General features: G+C 40.2%; 1 protein-coding gene across 8 annotated transcripts in view; it reads left to right on the top strand.

The window, feature by feature from the left end:
* WDFY3 (WD repeat and FYVE domain containing 3) overlaps positions 1-21,870 on the top strand; it is a 151,576-nt gene that overhangs the window by 91,022 nt on the left and 38,684 nt on the right. For all 8 annotated transcript variants that reach the window (XM_058025323.1, XM_058025321.1, XM_058025320.1 and 5 more), the window contains 16 exons: positions 1,821-2,035; positions 3,193-3,305; positions 4,643-4,874; positions 6,406-6,506; positions 7,287-7,505; positions 9,649-9,830; positions 10,826-11,057; positions 11,678-11,838; positions 13,015-13,126; positions 13,546-13,736; positions 15,196-15,348; positions 16,946-17,019; positions 17,122-17,283; positions 18,663-18,757; positions 20,668-20,788; positions 21,549-21,766. In XM_058025323.1, the coding sequence (XP_057881306.1) occupies positions 1,821-2,035; positions 3,193-3,305; positions 4,643-4,874; positions 6,406-6,506; positions 7,287-7,505; positions 9,649-9,830; positions 10,826-11,057; positions 11,678-11,838; positions 13,015-13,126; positions 13,546-13,736; positions 15,196-15,348; positions 16,946-17,019; positions 17,122-17,283; positions 18,663-18,757; positions 20,668-20,788; positions 21,549-21,766 (2,581 nt within the window). The remainder of the gene's footprint in view (positions 1-1,820; positions 2,036-3,192; positions 3,306-4,642; positions 4,875-6,405; positions 6,507-7,286; positions 7,506-9,648; positions 9,831-10,825; positions 11,058-11,677; positions 11,839-13,014; positions 13,127-13,545; positions 13,737-15,195; positions 15,349-16,945; positions 17,020-17,121; positions 17,284-18,662; positions 18,758-20,667; positions 20,789-21,548; positions 21,767-21,870) is intronic.

Raw genomic sequence — 21,870 nt, 5'->3', positions numbered from 1 at the left:
ATGGATTCTGCCCAAGGGTGCTGAGGAAGCTGGTGGAAGTGCTCACTGAGCCACTTTCCATTATTTACCAGCAGTCCTGGCTAATCAGGAAGATTACAGCTGGCTGGAGTTTAGTCAATGTGATGCCCATCTACAAGACTGGCCTGGAAGATCAGGGGACCCACAGGCCCCTCAGTCTGACCCCAGTGCTGGGGAAGGCTGTGGAGCAGATCATTACACCTCCCGTGCTGCAGTACGTACAGAACAGTTGTGAAATCAGGCCCAGCCAGCATGGCTTTATGAAAGGCAGGTCCTGCTTAACTAACCTGGTCTCCTGTGACAAGGTGACCCTGTTGGTTGATGAGGGAAAGGCTGTGGATGTTGTTTACCTGGACATTAGTAAAGCTTCTGACACTGTTTGCCACTGCATTCTCCTGGAGAAACTGGCTGGTCGTGGCTTGAGTGTGTGGAGACTCTGCCAGGTTAAAACTGGCTGGGTGGCCAGGCCCAGAGTGGTGGTGAATGGAGTTACACCATTCACCACCAATGACGGTCACCAATGGTGTTCCCCAGGGCTGGACCAGATCTGTTTAGTTGTCTGTATTGATCTGGACCAGGGAATCAGGTACACCCTCAGTCAGTTTGTGGATGGCACCAAGTTCAACCAGAGTGCTGATCTGCTGGAGGGCAGGAAGGCTCTGCAGAGGAATCTGGGCAGGCTGGATTGATGGGCTAAGAGCAGTTGTGTGAGATTGCCAAGTGCTGAGCCCTGCTCTTGGGTTGCAACATCCCAGGCAGTGCTACAGGCTGGAGTGACTGGAAAAGACCTGGGAATGCTGGTCTGCAGTATGAGCCAGCTGTGCCCAGGTGGCCGACAAGGGCAATGGCATCCTGGCCTGTATCAGCAAGTGTGGCCAGAAGGAGCAGGGCAGTGATCATGCTTGGTACTGCTGAGCCCGCACCCCAGATCCTGTGTCCAGCTCTGGACCCCTCACTACAGGGAAGACGTTGAGGTGCTGGACCCTGTCCAGAGAAAAGCAGAGGAGCTGAGGAAGGGTCTGGAGCACAAGTCCTGAGAGGAGTAACTGAGGGTGCTGGGAGTTTTAGCCTGCAGAAAAGAAGCTCAAGGAGGTTCCTTACCCCTCTCTAAAACTACCTGAAAGTAGGTTATAGCAAGGGGAGGGGCCGTCCCAACAAGTCAAACAAGTGATAGGCTGAGAGGAAATGGCATCAAGTTGTGCCAGGGGAAGTTTAGGTTGGATATTAGGAAAAACTTCTTCACCAAAAAGGTTGTTAAGCACTTGAATGGGCTGCCTAGGGCACTGTTTGAGTCACCAGGCATGGAAGTCTTTAAAAGACATGTAGATGTGGCACTTGGGAAGATGATTTAGTGGTGGGCTAGGCTATGCTGGGTTAAAAGTTCAACTCAGTGATCTGAAAGGTCTTTTCCAACCTAAATGATTATGTTTCTAAGTTACTAGGAATAGCTTAATAGTCACAAAAATAATAGTTTCTAGTTCTCTCTAAGCTGGCTCTCTTTGCTGGTGAAAAGTAGAGGTTAGTTTAACCATTCTTACCTGAATTATTTTTCTTGATCATAGTTCTGCTAATCCTTTGTCTAACTAATTACCCTTTTTTGTGCAGAGTGTTTCTTCACACAGACATGTGCACGCACACACACCCTGAAAACACACAAGAGCATGCATGTATATTTAAGTATAGTAAATTTTCTGTATTTATTGCTAATGGTAGTTTCTTTTCTATTATTATGTATAAAGCCTTTCTTCTATTTTCCTCCTCAGTTTGCACTTTCTCAAGCCCTGTGCTGTTCTCTTTTACAGCATGCGCTGGATCTGCAGCTGGCAGTGGCCAACATCCTGCAGTCTCTGGTGCACACAGAGAGAAACCAGCAGGTCATGTGTGAAGCTGGGCTCCATGCACGACTTCTGCAAAGATGCAGTGCTGCTCTGGCAGATGAGGACCACTCCTTGCATCCTCCACTCCAAAGGATGTTTGAAAGGCTGGCCTCCCAGGCTCTGCAGCCCATGGTGTTGAGGTCAGGATAGCCCTGAAGTTCACTTGGACTGAGGCCTGCAGCCTGCACTGTCCCTGGCTCTCTGTAAATGGCTGGCAGTGGTAGAGAGCCTTACGGACCTGATGTGGTAGAGCTAGCACAATATCCCATTTTTTCTCATCAAATAGGTTGTCTCTTGACAGGGAGACTTTTTACCAGGGCCTGTAGTGACAGGAGCAGTGCTACAGGTTTTAAAGTGCAAGAGGCTGGATTTAAATTAGACTTGAGGAAGACCTTTTTTATGGTGAAGGAGCTGAGACACTGGAAGAGGTTGTCCAGAGAAGTTGTGAATGTCCCATCACTGGAGTTGTTCAAGGTCAGGTTAGACAGGGCTTTGAACAACCTAGTGTAAGTGAAAGCAGTACCAGCCCACAGCAGAGGGCTTAGACCAAATGACCTTTAAAGGTCCCTTCCAACCCAAACTGTCCTGGGGTTCTGTGATCTCAGCTGTAGGAGGGAATGTAATTGTATTATTTCCTATGGATCACTGGCTGGCTGACCTGTAGCCAGGACAGCTGCTGGGTTCCCCTCAGTGGCATGTAGCTGTGTCAGAAGGGATTCTGCAAGGAGCCCTTTAGCTCATAGTCACATTACATTATCAGTGTCTCTAAGCAGAGACACTGATAGCCTGGGTAGCTCAATAGTGAGATAGTGTAGTTATCTAGAGATACAGGTGTTGATAGCTGTGAAATGATTCCCCCAACCAAATAGGACACACTGGTAAAACAATTCTGAAGTCGCTTACTTCTGTCTATGATCTGCCTCTCATGAAGAGTCCCCTTGCTGAACATGCATCATCAAATGTCCTGATGTTCTCCTGCAGAATGCAGCAGCCTCCTTTCAAATGATGAGAAGGGAGTTATCAAAATTGCTTTATTTTATGAAAAAATTACTTTATCAAAAGTGCTTGATTATTCAAAATAGTATTAACTTTTGAGAGCATGTGCTCCAAAATTAAATTGTTTTGAATTGAACAAATATGTTATGGATCATAATTATGCATTGGATAATTTTCTTAGTTAAAAGATATGTTTATGGCAAGCAATTACTGTCTTTTTTTAAAAGTGCTATTAGATTTGGTGCCACTATAGGCAAAGAAGTAGAGAAAAATACTTCCAATGTTTTTTTCTCTTTCTTAGGGAATTTTTACGCTTGGGAAATCCTTTGAATTGCGGAGCCTGGGACAAAAAGCTGTTGAAACAGTACCGAGTGCACAAACCCAGCTCACTGAGTTTTGAACCAGAAATGAGAAGTAGGTGCTGAAGTGCTAAAAATGTGTGTAAATAATGTTTTGCTCATGTGCCCCAGTTGCATACCTATTTAAAATTTTTAGATAAGTATTCATAGCAACCCAACTTTACCCCCGCTTTGTATGAATGTGAAATCATCAGCACAGTCAGACTGGAAAAGTTCTAAAACCAGAGGGAATGTAGTTCTTATATTGAATATATATCCAGCAAAGATTATTACAGATTTTTTATTTTAGGAAGTAACTGTTAAATATGGTAATAGTTTGTTTTTAAGTCTTGAGTAGGTCCTGCATTTGTAGTTAGTTAACATTATTTTTTCTCAGCTACTTTCATGTGTACATAGCAAATCATTATATCTGTGTGGTATCTCCCATGGGTTCAGTCAGGTGTCAGATAAAATAACTGCTTAATCCCCTATTATTATCCATGAGTTGTAGAGCTTGGGAATGCCTATTCATGTAGTATAGGAGAATCTCAGTAAATTATAATACAAAGAAATTGTTGTAAAGTTTCCAAAGCACAAAATATTTATTTCTGTGTGTCAACTTGGTCATTGTATGGCTGGCTGTAACATATCATTAAAAATACCTTAGTTGAAATTTTTGAAATACTTAAACTAGAAAGTATCTTAGATGATACTGAATAAGCATTAAATCATGAAATAAATAAGCAAAATAAATTAACTGAATTCATGGTATATTATCACGTTCAGTAGATTTTAAAAGAAGGGAGAATAAGAGATTCAATTTATCTCTTGGCCAGTGTTTTATTTATTTTTATATATATATATATATATATTTGCATTAGAGTATTGTCACCGGGAAAAATAAACAATGAGAACAATAAAAATGTGAGACTAGAAAGTTTTTGGCCTAGGAAAGAGAATGCAAAGCTACCTCCTGAGTACCACAAGTTATGTTAAATTGCCTAATCTAAATTTACTTTCTGTTCACTAAGAGCTCTGAGACTGCATCTGAAAAAGCACAAATCAGAGTTTTCCCGGCTTGTTAAGTCAGGTAGCAGAAATGCATCTGAAGAGGAGCCTCTGCAAAAAGGACACTGTGCTGACATGTGATAATGGGGAGGGCCTCTTGGCTTTACCACAAACTTTCCTTGGCATTTTGTGCAAGATGTCCATCTTATTGCCTTGGTTGAGCATTTTTATAATCAAAGCAATGCTGCCCAGCTCGTTATCTTATGAGAGGCTGAACTAGCTGACAATCTGTGGACACTTTAGCTATTCCACCAGACTTGAAAGGTCCAAATAAACAGCCTGAAAATGCCTCCCTTTTGCAAAGCTGTATTGCAATGCTGTGTTGTTTCTTGGCTTCTCCTGCAGATAGCATGGTCACCTCCATGGAGGGTCTGGGTCCTGACAGCGTCTTCGGTGCGCACGAGGACAGCCGCTACCGGATAAGCAAGAGCCTGCTCAAGCCAGCAGAAGGGAGCACAGTGCCCCTGACCAGAGTCAAGTGCTTGGTCTCCATGACAACCCCACATGATATCAGGCTTCACGGATCATCGGTGACACCGGCCTTCATCGAGTTTGACACATCTCTGGAAGGGTTTGGGTAAGGTTCTGCTGTGCTCTCATGTGGCGTGGGGCACAGTGCAGTGTTTGCTTACTTCCTGCTTTCCCAAAGGAATGCTTTTAAATTTTAATAGACTGTTGGCAAGTAAGGAACAAATGAACTCTTTAAAGAGGAGAAAGGAATGCTTAGAGTCACATAAATTTCCACTTTCTCATTCATTAATATCTTGATAAAAAATGCTTGCTTGCCATGTGTGAAAGTGAAAAAAAGTGTCATTGGTGGGACCCACTCAGTTCTGAGTTTCACAACAAAGGACTGCCAAACATACCCTTGAAGGGTTGCTGTCATTTATGTATGACATTTGGATGGCACAGGTATTCTGAGACCCACTTAAAATTGCTGAAAAACATGAAAATGTGAAATTGCATCAGAAATACAAATAAAGCAGACAAGGCAGCTACGATGAGTTCAGAGAACTGAAAGAAACTTAGTATTACTAACTGGAGGCATAGCCTGGATATCATGCTTAGCTAATTTTTTTCTTTTAGCACCACTTACTTGTTTTTCTCTCTCTAATTAAACACCTGCTGAGTGAAGCACTTTTTTGAGGATCATGTAATATGATTTAACTATTCAGAAGATGAAAGCATGACACCATTCTCAACATCTGTTTAAGGAAAATTTTGGTTATAAAAATGGAACAGAAAACTTGAATACTTGGGAGCTCTGCTGCTGTCTGCATTCTCTTTTCAGCTCTGTAAAGCAAGGATGTAGCTTCCATTTTCCATCTAGCCTTAATATCCAATACAGTCAGGGACAGACTTATTTTTTTAGTAAACAAATGTTACTCTAATCTGTGTTCTACATCCTTCATAAGAGAGAAGAAAAGAAAATTGTCTGGACCTAAGAACTTGAGATAGGCTGGCAAAATTAATTTTCATTGTGTTTGCTTCAGGAGATTTGTGGGTACAGGTAACATGTCCAGAAGTAACTCACATAATGCAGTTGTGACTTCTTGTAGTTTCAGCAAGTCAACTAAGAAGGCTTCTATAATAAATTAAAATAAAAAAAATTAATAACTTTTTTCCTTATATTGATTTCCATTGTGTCCACAGCATCAGAGGCTCTTGTAAGGACCAAACATAGTTAAGTTGGAGGAATATGATGTTAATTTGAGAACATACTTTCTTAAGATAGGAATGCCATTGTCTGCAGTTGCCAGATCCTTTCACTATTTAGCTGATCCAGTCTCTTTAGAAAGTTCAGAGCAACTCAAAGGCTGCTGCAAGATGCAGGTGCCCGCAAGGGAACATCTTAGGCTATGGAGCCACGTGGGCATGACTCTATACCTTCACACCAGAGGCTTACACTGCCTAAGTTCTTTGTGCCAGAGATAATTTAGACTCACAATAAGCAATCTGGAGAATTAATTCCTATTTTTCATTACTGCATAAGCCACAAAGCATGTGTGCTTATGGTATGTTTTCCTAAGCCATGTTTTGTTTGTATTGAACTCCATTTACGCTGACTTCCATAAACTCCAATGTGTTACTGGTCTTGTGTTTAACAGCTGCCTGTTCTTGCCAAGTCTGGCTCCCCACAATGCACCTACAAATAATGCTGTTACTACAGGACTTGTTGATGGTGCCGTTGTGAGCGGAATTGGAACTGGTGAGTATCCAGTATGACTGGTAACAAAGAGTGTTTTGTGTCTGATGTTTAGTTCTCTTAGACTTCTTGGTTAGCCATGAACTGATAGTATGGTGTTGGACACTGTGCACCCACAATCAGGAACTTCTTGTGTCTTTTTTTTTAATGTGTTTCTGTTGCCCCCAAGACAGTGAAAAGCAATATAAAATATAAATGTGTGATTGCTTTAAAATGCAAAGCTTAAAGTAGAAGGCTAAATTGTTATCAACCAACATGTTTGAGTAATAAGCCAGATGCATTAAGAAAAAGTGGAGGTCGTAGTATGTAGAGCACATAGGAAATGTGGAATGAATTGTAATGCTGTACTTGTGACTTTGTTCTGCTGAATCCTTGACTGCATTTATTAAAGGTGTAGTTGCACACACCATCACAAAAGCCCCATCTAAATTGTTTGCCATTGCTTTTGCATGTTGTTGTGGATTATTCACCCTTCCGGAACTGGAATACTTAATTAAAAGCTGTGGGATTAATTGAACATGGTCACTTAGTTGCTAAGTCTAAACAAGTTGTTAAGTCCAAAAACTAAGGTGAAGGCTTACTGCAGTAAGATAGAATTAGTGGGAGCATCCTGGGATATCAGGTGGAGTTAGATGTATGTGGTAGACAGATATTCCCTTAACAGGGGCTTCTCCAGCATCTGAGAAAACACAGCTAGTATTAGCTGAGCTGATATGAAAACAGGAACAGGATCAAGTAGGTATCCTAACTGCAGCTATGTAATGGGCTTCTTTTTATTTTTAGGTGAAAGGTTTTTCCCACCGCCATCTGGTTTAAGCTATTCAACTTGGTTTTGCATTGAACATTTTAGTACACCTCCCAATAACCACCCTGTGAGACTCCTCACCGTAGTGCGGCGCGCCAACTCCTCGGAGCAGCATTATGTCTGCCTTGCCATTGTCCTCTCGGCAAAGGACCGCTCACTGATTGTTTCAACTAAAGAAGAATTGCTTCAGAATTATGGTAGGAGTTGTGCCACATCATCAGCTAATGCTGACAGTATTATAGGGATGCAACAGCAAGTTTACTTTAAACCCAGTATCCAGAAGAATTGTGTGCTGGAACTTTCATTGTTGCTTCACCAGTTTTATTTTTTGACAATGGAAAAAAGCAAACTGTAAACATTAATTTATGGAGCTTTTATAATTTCCAAAGAAGGTTTGATTTCTGTATATAAAAGAAAAAATTTTGCCAAAACCCCAGGTAATAAGTATTCAAGGGAGGGATTTTACATCATTGATTTTGAAAGGTTTTGCCTTTGATTTATATTGCGTCATTCATTTTAGACATCATCTTTTGAGGCCTTGATGTGCAAATTTTAACTGTCTTTGCTTTGAAGAAGTTTGGAAATAGTAAACTAAATAATAGTAAACTAAGTTTGGAAATAGTAATCTAAATAATAGTAAACTAAATAGGTTGAAGGCTTTTTCAGTCTGGATTGTCCCAGTACTGGAGGGATTTTTGAAGGCAAGCAGTCATTCACTTTATGTTCTAATGCTGTGGTCAGTTTTCAGAAGCAGTTTATATCTCCATTCAGTATTTGTGACCAAAGGAGGAATTACAGGAGGTGTAGTGAAGATCTAAGTGAAGCTGGTGATATCAATAAATTTGCTAGAGAGCTATCAGTGCACTCAGGGGCTTGAGGATGAGCTGTCTCCAGCCTTGTCCTCCATCAGAGCCTCCAAAAGTGGTTGGTTCTGACAGGCTCTTGCACACTGAATCTGTGGAGGAGCTGAGAGGAGCAGGCAGCCTTCTGCATGTGTTTCAGGCTTAGCTCTTCATTGACCAGCCCAAATGGATGTCAAAAACTGTTCCTGTTCTTTACTTCTGAGTAGGCAGCACTAATAAAGAATTTGTACAATTGTTGTTATTAAAAAAAACTCTCACAAGCAACTAAGCAGACTGTTACCATGAAAGTAAGGAATAATCTGTAAGCAGACATTCACATCATTAACTGCAGCACTCTCTCTTAGTAGAAGTCAAGTTCAAAACCTGAAACTTGGGAGTTGAAAACCCATAGTGTAAAGTAGGAATTAAACCGCCTAAATTACCAAGATACTGACAGTGCTTTCTTTCTCAGAGGACCAAATTCTTAGGGAATGAAGCAAGTTTATCTTCACACTAACTGTTTTAGCTGCACTGAAGCTATAGTTCATATGTTTTAGTTTAGTGTGCACCTATAATCAAACTCCCTGAAAGAGATGGGATTTGAAAAGGCTTTGTAAGAGAAGATATGAAGGTTTCTGAATATAAAGACTGTTTTTTACTTCAACCAGGACACTTTGCTTCACTCAAATTCTACCCTGTTGTGTCTAAATCATAGTCGGTGGTGTACTGTTGAGTGCTGAGCAGGTGTGGACCTGAAGAACTGAGACTGGAAGTGCTGTGCACAATACAGGGATTGAAAGTGCTGACAGTCTCTTGTAAGAATAAATGGGGTGATTTAAGGACCCTTATTGAGAGCAAGAATTGTGCTTAGAGATGTTTGGCCAAGAAAAAGAACTTGAGATTATTTCTGTATCTGAACCTTAGTTCTAAATACTCTGCTTTTAACATTTTCCTTGTGCTGTTTCTAAAGAAATGAGTGTTCTCCCTGTGCAGGCAGTTCTTGTGGTAAGAGCATTAATGGTTTCTTTTCCTTCAGTATGAAAGAGTGAAGAGAGATCTGAAAAGTTCATGGTTGAAACATTCCCTGGGTTTTGGGGAATTTTTTTTTTCTTTCTTTTGGAACAGCTTTTAAGTAGAGCAAGGGTCATTTTTGTGATGCAAAAGTGGGAATAAAAAGTCTGTGAGTATGGGTATCATCCTCTCCACAGTGTGAGAAAAGTGAAAAATAGCTCTGTGGGTTTGGGGACACATCTGTTGGTTCTTGGTGACTGCTACTGTAGAAAATTCTTTAGGAAAACAACAGAAGATCTTTCTGTGACTTGCATGGCTGCAAGAGAAAGTAAAAACTTGAGCCAACTAGTAATTCCAGCTGAAATTTTGAAGGGAGGGGAGAAGGTGAGAAGTAAAATACAATTGTCAAAAGTCTGAATATATCCTGAGATTTTTAAGCTCTTGTAACATTTCTGCTGGTGCCCACTAACTGGTGCTTTTCTTTTAGTTGATGACTTCAGTGAGGAATCATCATTTTATGAAATTCTTCCCTGTTGTGCCCGTTTCCGCTGCGGTGACCTCATTGTGGAAGGCCAGTGGCATCACCTAGTTCTGGTCATGAGTAAAGGCATGCTGAAGAACAGCACAGCTGCACTCTACCTCGATGGACAGCTTGTTAACACTGTTAAGGTAAAATAAATTTTTCACTTCTCATTTTGAGTTATTTTTTTTCTCTGTGCAATAAAAAAATCTCACAAGAAAAAAGTGCAAAATAACCACCCTGTCCACAAGGTGGTCACCCCCAACAGAACAGAAAAAAAACCCAACCCAAGCAACAAAACAAAAAACAACAAGCAAACACCACATTTATTTACAAAGATCAATACCTCATTGTTAGGTGGAAGAAACTGCTCGCCTGTCCACTGAGCACAAAATATTCCCAAGCTGTAACAGATGTCCAAACATCATTTGACAACTGGCAGGTGTGGGCTTTAAGGTATAAATCATAACCTAGTGTGGAGTTTAAACTAGCTAGTGTTATCATGCGGCTGTAGGTAAAACAGCACGTTGACTTCCAAAGTTTACCTCCCAGTATTCCTTTTGCAAGAGGAGGACTACATTATATTATGCTGACAGCTGTAACACATGAGTGTCTCTCTGGCCATCTCTCTGGCTGCTCATGACTACATTTAATAGCTACTAACAGAATTTTTACAATGTAAATAGAAAAAAGCCTGTGAGGTTGTTATTATCTTTATATATTGGTCAGGACCTTACTCGTGTATTTGTTTAACCATTTGAAAAGTCTTGCTGAATTTAGTTCTTCACATTTGCACTTTACCTTGAAATGATTTAATTTCCAAAGGCTGGGAAGGAGAAACAACACTACTTTGAGCACCATGCCTTTAGAATCAAGATACAGCTTCTTAAGGCACAGAATTATCATGTTTTCCTGTGTTTCCATACACATCTTCATCTTTTGATAGCCACTTTTGGTCTTCACATTTCTTTTCTGTTTAATGTTCTTCACTGTCTAGTTCAGTACAGTGTCAGAATACCCTGTGTTACATAGCAATCATTTGGTACCTCCCCTGGCTTGCAGAACAATTTTTGGACAAAATTTCTGATTTTGTCACGGTACCCTTGCTCCCTCACTAACTCGCCTGTGCTTTGTTCCCTCGCAGCTTCACTACATCCACAGCAGCCCCAGTGGCTCTGGCTCTGCCAACCCGCCCGTGGTCAGCACGGTGTACGCGTACATCGGCACGCCGCCCGCCCAGCGCCAGCTCTCCTCCCTGGTGTGGCGCCTGGGCCCCACACACTTCCTGGAGGAAGTGCTGCCTGCCCCAGGGGTCAGCACCATTTACGAGCTGGGACCCAATTACGTCGGGAGCTTCCAAGCGGTTTATGTTCCATGTAAGTACAGGTCAGGTGGCACCTGGTAACTTCGGCTGGCTGGGCTGGAATTCTTGTGTGCGTACTGAAGAGGTGAGAGAGTATGCAGGAGAAGGGAGGAAAAGCTTGCTCTTCACAGGAAGAGGATTAGTAACTGCTGTTGAAGAGGATGATAGGAATCCAAATTCTTGTGCTGAGATATAGTAGTAGTATTTGTATTACTCACTTTGGTTTTAAACCAGTTAGAAAAGTCATTATTCATACTGTATGCAATATTTATCTGTAGAAAGTGAAATCAGAAAGGATACAAAAATTTAAAGATATGGTTATATATTCTATTTGAATCTTGTGTCTCTCATACCATTCCAAGGCAGCTTTCCTATCAAACTGTAATAAAAAACCAGTTGTCACAGGCAAAGATGCAGATTTACCAAATGCTTCTCTGCCTTTTGCTTGCTTTGTTTTCCTTCAGAAGAGAAGGGAAGTTTACAGCCTTTAGGTGGGACAGTATCACATCTCAGCTATTTGCAAAATCTTTTTTTTTATACCTATTCTGCAGTATAAGTTGCTTAAGGTTTTACTGTTCAAATTGAAAGAAAAACAGTGCCATTAATGAAGGGAACTTCTGTTTTGTCTTTAAGGTAAAGATTCAAAGTCTGAAGGAATCAATCCATCACCGGTGTCTTTGGTTCCAGAAGAAAAGGTCTCCTTTGGTCTCTATGCACTGTCAGTTTCTTCATTTACAGTGGCAAAAATAAGGAAAGTTTACAACAAGTTGGATAGTAAAGCTATTGCCAAGCAGGTATGTTGGGAAGTCAAGCAGTAAATGTGTATGACTTTTTCCTTTCTTTTAACTTACTTCAAGACAATTTGCTCAATGCAGCCAGGAACAATCTAGTCCGATCCCCCTCCTGTGGGCAAGGACACCTTTCACTGTGTCATGTTGCTCAAAATGTATTCCAGCCTGACCTTGAATGCTTCCAGGGACTGAGAACTCACAGCTTCTCTAGGCACTAGATGGCCTTCTGTGGGGCCTTCTATGATGGGATGACTGCATCAGTGGATAAGGGGAGGGTTACAGATGTGGTTTATCTGCACTGCTGTAAAGCCTTTGACATAGTCCCCCACTACATCTTTCTCTCGAAATTGGAGAAATATGGATTCAGTTGGTGGGCTGTTAAGATGTATGAGAAAGTGGTTGGACAGTTGCATGTGCTGGGTAATGGTCAATGGCTTAGAGTCCCAATGGAAATTGGTGACAAAGTGCTGTCCCTCAGGAGTCCGTGTGGGGGCCAGTATTATTTAATGCCTTCATTAATGACAGAGAGGGATCAAGTGCACCCTCAGCACATTCACTGATGAAACTAAGCTGAGTGGTGCTATTGACACACTTCAAGGACAGGATTCCATCCAATGGGATCTGGATGAGTTCCAGGGCTGGGCAGGCCCATAGAAGTGAGCCAATTGGAAGATCATGAGGTTTAACAACACCGAGTACAAGATGCTGCACCTGGGTCAGGGCAATCCCTGGTATCAATCTAGGCTGGGGATGAGCAGGCTGAGGGCAGTCCTGCTGAGAGGAACTTGGAGGTGCTGGTGGAAGGGGGGGCTGGACATGAGCCATGAGCATTCACAGCCCAGAAAGCCAGATGTGTCCTGGGCTGCATCCAAAGCACCGTGGGCAGCAGGGAGGGAGGGGATTCTGCCCCTCTGCTCTGGTGAGAGCCCACCTGCAGTGCTGCATCCAGCTCTGGGGTCCCCAGCACAAGAAAGTCATGGACCTGTTGGAGTGAATCCAGGGAAGACCACCAAGATGCTCAGTGGGATGGAGCATCTCTCTTGAAAGGAAAGGCTTAATCTGGGTTTGTTTTATGTTACTCCTGATCACAGTAGGAAAATTTGTAAGTTATGAATTTTAGGCTTGCATAGAATTAACCTCTTCCCTTCAACCCCTGCTGTTTTTTCTTGTTTTCTTCAGCTGGCAATTTCTTCTCATGAAAATGCCACACCTGTGAAGCTGCTACATAACTCAGCAGGACATTTGAATGGACCAGCACGCTCCATTGGGGCAGCTTTGATAGGGTATTTGGGTGAGTTGAGCACTTAAGAATTATTATGCTTTAAAGTTATTAATTACTTGTCATTAAGAACTTAGGTCTAGATAATAAATTATGTGATTGATGAATGTTAATGGTGCATTGTATTTATTGAACATTTTTATTTTTTATGGATTTACTATTATCTTTTTTTTGCTTACATGGGCATGGATGCTTGTTTCAGTTTATGATTCATTAATATGAAAATATATTCAATTACTTTACCTTAGGTCATAAACTATTGTTATATATTTCCTTTGCTTTCTCTTCTAAGGTGTCATAATTCTTCTAGTAACATTCTTTTTCTAATTCAAGTAATGCTAAAATGAAAATTGCTTTCACATTTTCGCAATTATTTCCTGCAAAAATTTGATTTGAATATATATTAATTCATTCTCTCTGTCTGTGCTCAGGAGTAAGAACATTTGTCCCCAAACCTGTTGCCACTACACTTCAGTACATTGGTGGGGCTGCTGCTATTTTGGGACTTGTAGCCATGGCATCAGATGTGGAAGGGTTGTATGCAGCTGTGAAAGCCTTGGTCTGTGTGGTAAAGAGCAATCCACTGGCCAGCAAAGAGATGGAAAGAATCAAAGGTTATCAGGTATGTTAGAAATGTCTTAAAACAGACTAGGCTGATTGCATTGAATTTCACTGTTTGTCATCACAGTTCCCATGGAAATCTCTTGTTGTGTTGTAACCCAAGTTTCTCTTTAAAAGTTTCTTGAGGTCTTGGTTAATTAGCATAGATGAATTATTTACAATGTCTTTTAAAGGAGAGGGTGAAAAGATTTTTGCTAAGCCGTTGTGCATATTTAGCTGCATTGCTGAAACTGAGCCTTCAGTAACATCACGGAAGAGCACAACTGTCATATTTGAATGAGGCTTTTCTTGTGGTTTTGAACACACCCCTGCAAGCCCAGGAGCTTGTGTCTCTGATGTGTCAGCAAGAGAGAGGATAAGGATACACAAAAAAAACCCAAACAAGTGAACTCCTAGAAGCATCCTTTTAAAGGGACTGCATGGATTTTGTAGTTAGTGGTGCTGTTTCCTTTCAAGCTGAAGACATAATTCTCCACTGGGATGGGGAAAAGGCAATCATTTATGCAGAAGGATTGGTTCACTGATTCAAAGAGGTCTTCACATGAGAAATGTGTTTTATGTTTCTTATGGAGGTTACTTTACTGAAATGGAAAGTTCTGTGGTTTGGGCTGTGTATTTACAAACCTTGAAATGCTAGTGACTGATGCAGATATATCAAAATGTATCATTCCAAAGAGCCTGGTGCAGACCTTGACTTACTGTGAGCAAACAAGTCTAGACAGTGTCCTTCTTTTATCATGAGTGGTCAGTGGATCGTCACAAATGACCTTACATTCCACTTGTATTGAGATCAACAAATAGTGTGGTTTGAGGAAGATTCCCAGAAATCTGTGGTTTTTTAGTGTTTCAATGAGGATGGTAAAGCTGAACAGGCCAGAATGTTGAGTGTTTAAACAAGTTTGCTTCAGAAGAAAAGAGACTATAACAGTAAATCTGGCAAATGGTTCTTTCCCAGCCCAGGTTATAAGTTAGAGTGGGGATTGCAGTCATGCCTGGGGAACAAAGCATAGCAAGAAAAAAAAGAGGCTTATTCATATTTATGTTACTTTTTTCAGTGTCAGAATACCTCTCATTTGAGCATACAGTGCTCTAGGCCTGCTCCATTTGTCTGCCATGTCCATGATTGCTTTCCAGCAACATAACTGCTTAAGGATGTTCTGTCTTACACTGACTGACTGCCAGCGAGCTGAGAGCAGTGTGTGTGTCCCTAATCCTCTGGGCCTAGATGCTATCTGTGGTGTAAACAGATGTTTTATGAGCTAGAGAGTGTCCTGGATATGCCACTTTTGTAATGAACTGCAATGCCACTTTCAAACTCTTTCATCAAGAGTATCAACCAGCAGACATACTTTAAAGGTCTTCTCAAAAGGGGCACAGGCATTTCATCTGTTCTCCAGCATGCTTAGACAACATTGCTGTGTGCTCACAGGACTAATTCCTTCTCTGTTTACTTGTTCAAGCTGCTGGCAATGCTGTTAAAGAAGAAGCGGTCCCTTCTGAACAGCCACATCCTCCACCTGACCTTTTCCTTGGTGGGAACTGTTGACAGTGGACACGAGACATCCATTATCCCAAACTCTGCTGCCTTCCAGGACCTGCTCTGTGATTTTGAAGTATGTAGAGCTGCACAGAAGAGTGATTATTATGCTGGATAGTGATTAAGTCAGATGCTGATAGTGTGCCTTAAAAATTGAACAGTAGCAAATTAGGCTGTTATACTGAGAACATCCTGTTTCTTATATAGTACAGTGGAGCAGGTGAGCAGCAGGATTATTGCTAACTTTTCCTGCTGAAATGGCTTGAGTCACTGCACAAACAATGGATGGGTGCCACAGGTGTTTCTGCTTTTTGTTGTTTTAGAAGTCAACATTCTGTAGTTTTCTGTTCCTTAATTTCTTTTCACCTGTGTGTTCTACTGCAGTACATATATCAAGATACTTATATCATATGAAAAGTGCCCTGAAAATAAAAGTAGAAGGTAAACTTTCAACATAGCACATGGAAATCATTTTATCATACATCTGCTGGGCTATTAGTAAGGGAGTTAAAATTCTGTTTGCATAACCTATGAAATACTTAAATGTTGTGTTAAAGTAAGGTAAGTAGCAAATTTCAGAGGGAAATGCTAATGCAGTAGAGGCTGATAAAAGATTGCCAGAACTTACCCTTTGGTATGTGTTCCTTTGGCATTATCTGTGCCTGACATAGACTGACTAAAAGAATTCTGACTCATGTACATTAAAGTAAGAAAGTAAAAACCCTACTACCACTGCTAAGCCAGCCATAAGTTGCTGACTTAATATTGCAAGTCAGTTTTGCACAAATAACTTAATAGACTTAACCATTTCCTTTTTTTAGATGTCTGTTTGAGTATTTCAAAGCACCCCTGGAAACCCTATTTAGGAAGAAAATCTGAGATTTTGGCTATTGTTTTTTCAGTTTTTTGATTGTTTTAATTATTTACTTTATTCAGAAATCAGTGACCCAAACATATCACTTAGTTTGGATAAATTAGATGTTCTTACTCATGCAGAACAGGGAAATTAAAAGATTTGTTCTCATCATTTTAAATTATAAGATTAGGAGAAAAGCAAAAACTAGAAAGCTTTTCATTTAAGCCAGTTTTATACACCAAAATTTATTTGCTATTGATCAAAGCACAAATATTAGTTGTTCAATAGCAAATCAATTTTAAGATTTGCACCTGTAACTGTGAGCTTTCTGGCTTTTATATCTTCTATTATTTCTATTGATTGAACAACTGATACTTTGGGGGTATTGGTAAAGAATCTAAATAATTTAAATGCAGGGAATGCTAGGTAAAAAAAAAAATCAGGGAAGACCTTGAGTTTAATCTTGGAGGAAGGTAGTAAGTTAATTTTATGAAGACATAAACCTTCACCTAGACGAAATAAATTTAGCACAGCCTTGTAAATCGCAATAGCTCCTTTGGAGTCATTGCACTGTCTGTTTAAAGTTTGTGCAAAAAGACAAAGGTGTGTGACCTTTTGTCTATATCCCTTTATAAGTTTTTAGCACGGTACCCTTACAGAGAATATTTTTTGAATTGATGTGTGGTTTGTCACGCCCAGGTAAACAGTCATGTATATGAATGATTTTAATACCTTCATAACCTTTGATTTATTAATTTTGTTTTTAACCTACAAGTTGATTTGTGTACAAAAAAATACTGTTTTTTCTGTATTTCAGGTCTGGCTTCATGCACCCTACGAGCTTCATCTGTCATTATTTGAGCACTTCATTGAACTCCTCACCGAGTCAAGGTATGAACTGATGGAAGCCTGGTAATGGGATTTACAGGATTAGATGATATTTAGAGGATACTCCAATTTAAAATAACCATCTCATTTCTTTTCTTCTTCCAGTGAAGCAGCAAAGAATGCAAAGTTAATGAGGGAATTCCAGCTCATCCCAAGACTGCTGTTGACTCTTCGAGATATGTCCCTGTCCCAGCCCACTATTGCTGCCATTAGCAATGTGCTGAGCTTTCTGCTTCAGGGCTTCCCCAGCAGCTATGACCTACTCAGGTAGCCCACACCTGGATCATTTTGTCTTTCTTGGTTCTGTTACCTTGGTCAAAAGTACTTCATGGTCATACTGCTGAGGACTGTGTGACATGGAATGCTCATGTACTGATTTTATTTTTTCTCTATGAACTAGATTGAACTAGACATTAGCAATATATTGAAGCCTTGATTTGCACATGATTTTCAATTTGTATCTGACCAAGCATGGTTGGATGGTCAAACTGGTTTAATGTTCTACTGGTGAAAAGTAAAGGTGCTGAGCAGCCCCTTTTGTTCATGTAAAGCACTAAGCATTCCTCCTGAATACCACTGAATATTATTTGACATGGGCTAAGAAGATAATTCTGGTTAAAATGCAGTTTTGATTACTGTCTTGAATGTAAGGTTTAGTTCCAGATTTTTTCTTAATCATCACTGTATAAAAAGGTATTTAAGGATGTCAGATATAGTGCTACTAATTCTGACTGATGAAAATTACACTAGTTACTGCAATTCATATGTACAGGAGTATTTGAAATGCTTTAAGAATAGTTTAACTCCTTGATAACTTGATTTTTTTCATCTCTTATTTCATTATAATGGAAATGGATAAAATATTGTGGGGTTTAGGAGCTCTTTGCATATGCGTAGTCATGTTTTCAGCTCCTTACTTTTAAGTACAATCAAAGGTATCAGAAGCCTCAACATGAGTATCTTTCCTGTCTTTGTTTTAATTATACAGGGAAAAAAATATTCAAGAATAAAGCTATTCATTTTATGCTTAATGGTTACAGAATCGATTGTAGACCAGTGTTCTCTATTCTCCTTCATGGAAATAAAGAATGAAAAATGTTGCATAACTTGGGAGAAGTTGCACTAGTTAGGGGCCATTTCAGGTTAGCTGCAGAGGAAAGAGGAATATATTGCATCTCCTTTCTTGGAGTGGTACATCAGTGTCTTGTCATGGAAAGCCATGACCCTGTGTTACATAACCTCAAGCTATAGGCATAAATGTTCTTCCAGAGTTGAGTAACCACTGTTTTGATCTACTAATTTTTCAGCTGTAAGGAGTTGAAAATAATGTTTTGCTCTCCTTTAACTTGAGGTGTTCCTTTTACTAGGACTCAGCAGTATCTCCCAGTTCCCTTTCCTGAATCCTAGTATTTTCAGGGCTCCTTACCTTGTCTGCAAGTATTCTATTAATTACTACAAATTAATTTGTGTTTTGGCCAGTGACCTTAAATGAAGACCATTTTTATCAATCTTCAGATGTGAGGAAGCTGACATTTTTGGGTATCTCCCTGTCGTTGGTGTCATGGTTTTATATTTAAGGTGAATTATTGATAGATGAGAGTGCATCTGTCATATCAATGAGTGATGTTTTTTCTGTATACATCAAGGTTTGGACAGTTCATCTCTTCCACTTTACCTACGTTTGCAGTCTGTGAGAAATTTGTGGTCATGGAAATAAACAATGAAGAAAAGCTGGATAGTGGTAAGTGTTGGCAGTACTTAGAAGCAGTAGAATAAAATACATTATAGTATCTTCTGAGCTTGAATACAAAAAAATGTATAAATAGTGGCATGACCAATGTTACAATATTGTTATAACCTGACTGCCAGTTAGTGGGGCTTTAGTTTTCAGTATTGAGTGCAAAGCAGAGCAAAATCCTTTCTTTTTTTATTTCCTTCATTTAACACTGTATGGTTTTGTTCTCTTTCTTCCACTTGCTCCCTCCAATCAGCTGTGTATCTCTGCTTCTTTGTGGAAAAAGGAAAAACAAAACCAAACAAGTGGTTGCTGGGTGTGTCAGCCCTCCAGGTGTGAAAGAAGTGAAAGAATTAGCTACAACTGCCTCGTAGCCTTTTTTTTAGGCAAAAAAAGAAATGTTACCATCCTTCAATAATTCTTACATTGAACTACATTGAACTGATTTAAGACCATTTCTACCCTTATTTGCCTTGTGCAATTGCATTTTCAATCTGTCTCCCTGAAGAGAAATGTTTTAGTCCCACAGTGGATGTCAGCCAAATAAATAGAAGGATTATCCAAAGAACCTCTGTTTCTACATCTCTTGGGAATATACTGGGACAGAGGGACAAGTGAGAGAGACATTTCTTCTTTTAGTTATATTGGTCTGGTGTCACAAATAGTTAGTTATATTGGTCTGGTGTCACAAAACCCAGGGTTTGGGCAGTCTGCACATTCTGGAGAGGGACTTTTCACAAGAGCATGTAGTGATAGGGTGATGGAGAATTACTTCAAACTGAAAGAGAGTTGTTTAAGGTTGGATATATGGAAGAAATTCCTTACTGTGAGGGGGTGGTGAGGCACTGGTACCAGTTGCTCAGAGAAGGTGTGGATGCCCTATCCCTGGATGGTTTGGTTTTGGATGAGGCTCTGAGCAAACAGAGGAAGTCCACTGGAAAGTGTCCCTGCCTGTGGCAGGGGGGGTAGGAACTCGATGGTCTTCAAGGTTCCTTCCAGCCCAAACCATTCCGTGGTCCAGTCATTATCTTCCTGTGCCTCACCTGTTCCTTCTGAATAGTTTTGGCTTTGTGGTCTCAAAGATAATTAAATTTGAGCTTTTTAGTGAAAAAGAGGGTATTGGAGAGAGATCCAGATTGGTCTTCCCACTACAGGCCATGAGTTTTGTTTCAGTTTTTTTCCCCTATGCTAACAGCAGCCTGAGCTGGATTTTGCCTACATAGGGGACTGAAGAACCTTGGGGAGAAATTCAGGATGTGGCAGAAATGAATAGAGAAACTTTTGAGGCAAAAGGCATGAGATTTTTAGGCTAGTGGAGTTCACCACTTTTGCTGGGTTTCTGCCATAGAAGATCCTTTATGTCTGTATCTTGTGCACAAAACCATGGTCCAGAAATTTTCTATTTATCTGTCTTCATTTTTATATATGTTGCTTTTTTCTCCCTCTTTCTTAGGCTTGGAGGGATTTGGGAAGTATCAGGGTCACTTCCTTACAATTTCCACATCCCCCCAAACCACTCTGCTTTCAAAATGCAAAATGTTTATTTAATTACCATGTCTTGCAGTTTTGAGAGAAGGGAGGGATGGGAAGGAAGGGTGACAGATAGTGACCACCTCAGTTCAGATTATTGTCTGAGAGGCTGTGATTCTCTTTTACCTGTTGTTCAAGCTGCCTGAAGTCTGTGGGACAGTGATGAGGAGGCACCAGACACTTCTCAGCACCATATTACAGGCTGCTTGCATTTTAGCACAGCTTCCTTGGAGCCTGAGTGGGGGGTCAGGTTGTATTTGCTTATGTATGGAATTTATGAATAGCCTTTAAAATGCCCAAGTTCCAAAATCATGATTTTGCCTTTTTTTTTTTTTTTTTTTTGTTTTGTTTTGTTTTGTTTTTGTTTGGTTTTATTCAATATTTAGGAACAGAGGATGATTTTGGAGGACTTGTTTCAGCTAATCTTATTCTACTGCGGAACAGGCTTTTAGATATCCTTCTGAAACTTCTGTATACATCTAAAGAAAAGACAACTGTTAATTTACAGTAAGTACAAAAAAACCCTTGAAGCAGAGAAAGGATATAATATTTTATTTCAAGGGGAAGAATTATACAGCCACCCTTCAAATCACTAGTTGAATTTTATAGGAAATGTTGAATGATTTTTGCAGATGTCACTGAATTACTCTTGGGTATGCTAGTAGAAATGGGATACATTGTAATTTTGTTGTTTTATCTCAACTTCATGTGTGGCTATAGAAAAATAAAATCTGTCCAAGAGAAAACTTTTGATTTTAGAGAAGTGGGATAATCAGCTTCTCATTTGGTTGAGATCCACAAGCTTCAGTAGGGGTTATCATTAAGATCATCGGCCCTAGAATGCCCCTTTAAATTGCAAAAAACACATTCAGATGTTCCCAAGTAACTCTTCCCATAATAAAAACAAAGAAAGAAACAATCTTCCTTCATTTTTTAATACCAGTTCATTAAGAAGTCATGTGAAAACTTCTTGTTCAGCAAGATGATTTCAGTTCTAAATTCCATATTTGTTATGAAAAGTAGCTATTGGAGAAATCTCACGCAATGGAATTAGTCCCAGGAGCTGTATTTAGTCCTTCCTTTCTTCTAAACAAATGCACGTAACCTGTTTCATATAAAGAGTTGATAAGTGGTATTACTTGTTTGTAGCAAACTTAACTAAGAGTTTGCTCTTAAGGTTTTCCCTGCAGTGGAGGACATTGATTTTTGCTGTGTAGTAGAAAACTAAATGCTGTAAAATGTGACTTTTATTTTTCCCTTCACGTAGGGCTTGTGAAGAACTGGTCAAGACACTGGGTTTTGATTGGATTATGATGTTTATGGAAGAACATCTTCATTCCACCACAGTCACGGCAGCCATGCGAATTCTCGTGGTCCTGTTGAGCAATCAGTCCATCCTTATTAAGTTTAAGGAAGGTCTCAGTGGTGGAGGCTGGCTGGATCAGACTGACTCTGTCCTGACCAATAAGATTGGCACTGTGTTAGGTAGGCATCTCAGCCCCGCGGGGCTCAGGGGCTGCTGGGAGCACCTGTGCTGGGGAGTTGAGCTCTGGGTTATTGTGGGGGTGCTGTCTGGCTGAGGCCTTCCT

This window comes from Melospiza georgiana, chromosome 5, assembly GCF_028018845.1.
Source record: "Melospiza georgiana isolate bMelGeo1 chromosome 5, bMelGeo1.pri, whole genome shotgun sequence".
In the NCBI taxonomy this organism is placed as follows: Eukaryota; Metazoa; Chordata; class Aves; order Passeriformes; family Passerellidae; genus Melospiza; species Melospiza georgiana.
Note: the sequence above shows the minus strand (reverse complement) of the source record. Positions and strands in the feature narration are given on the sequence as shown.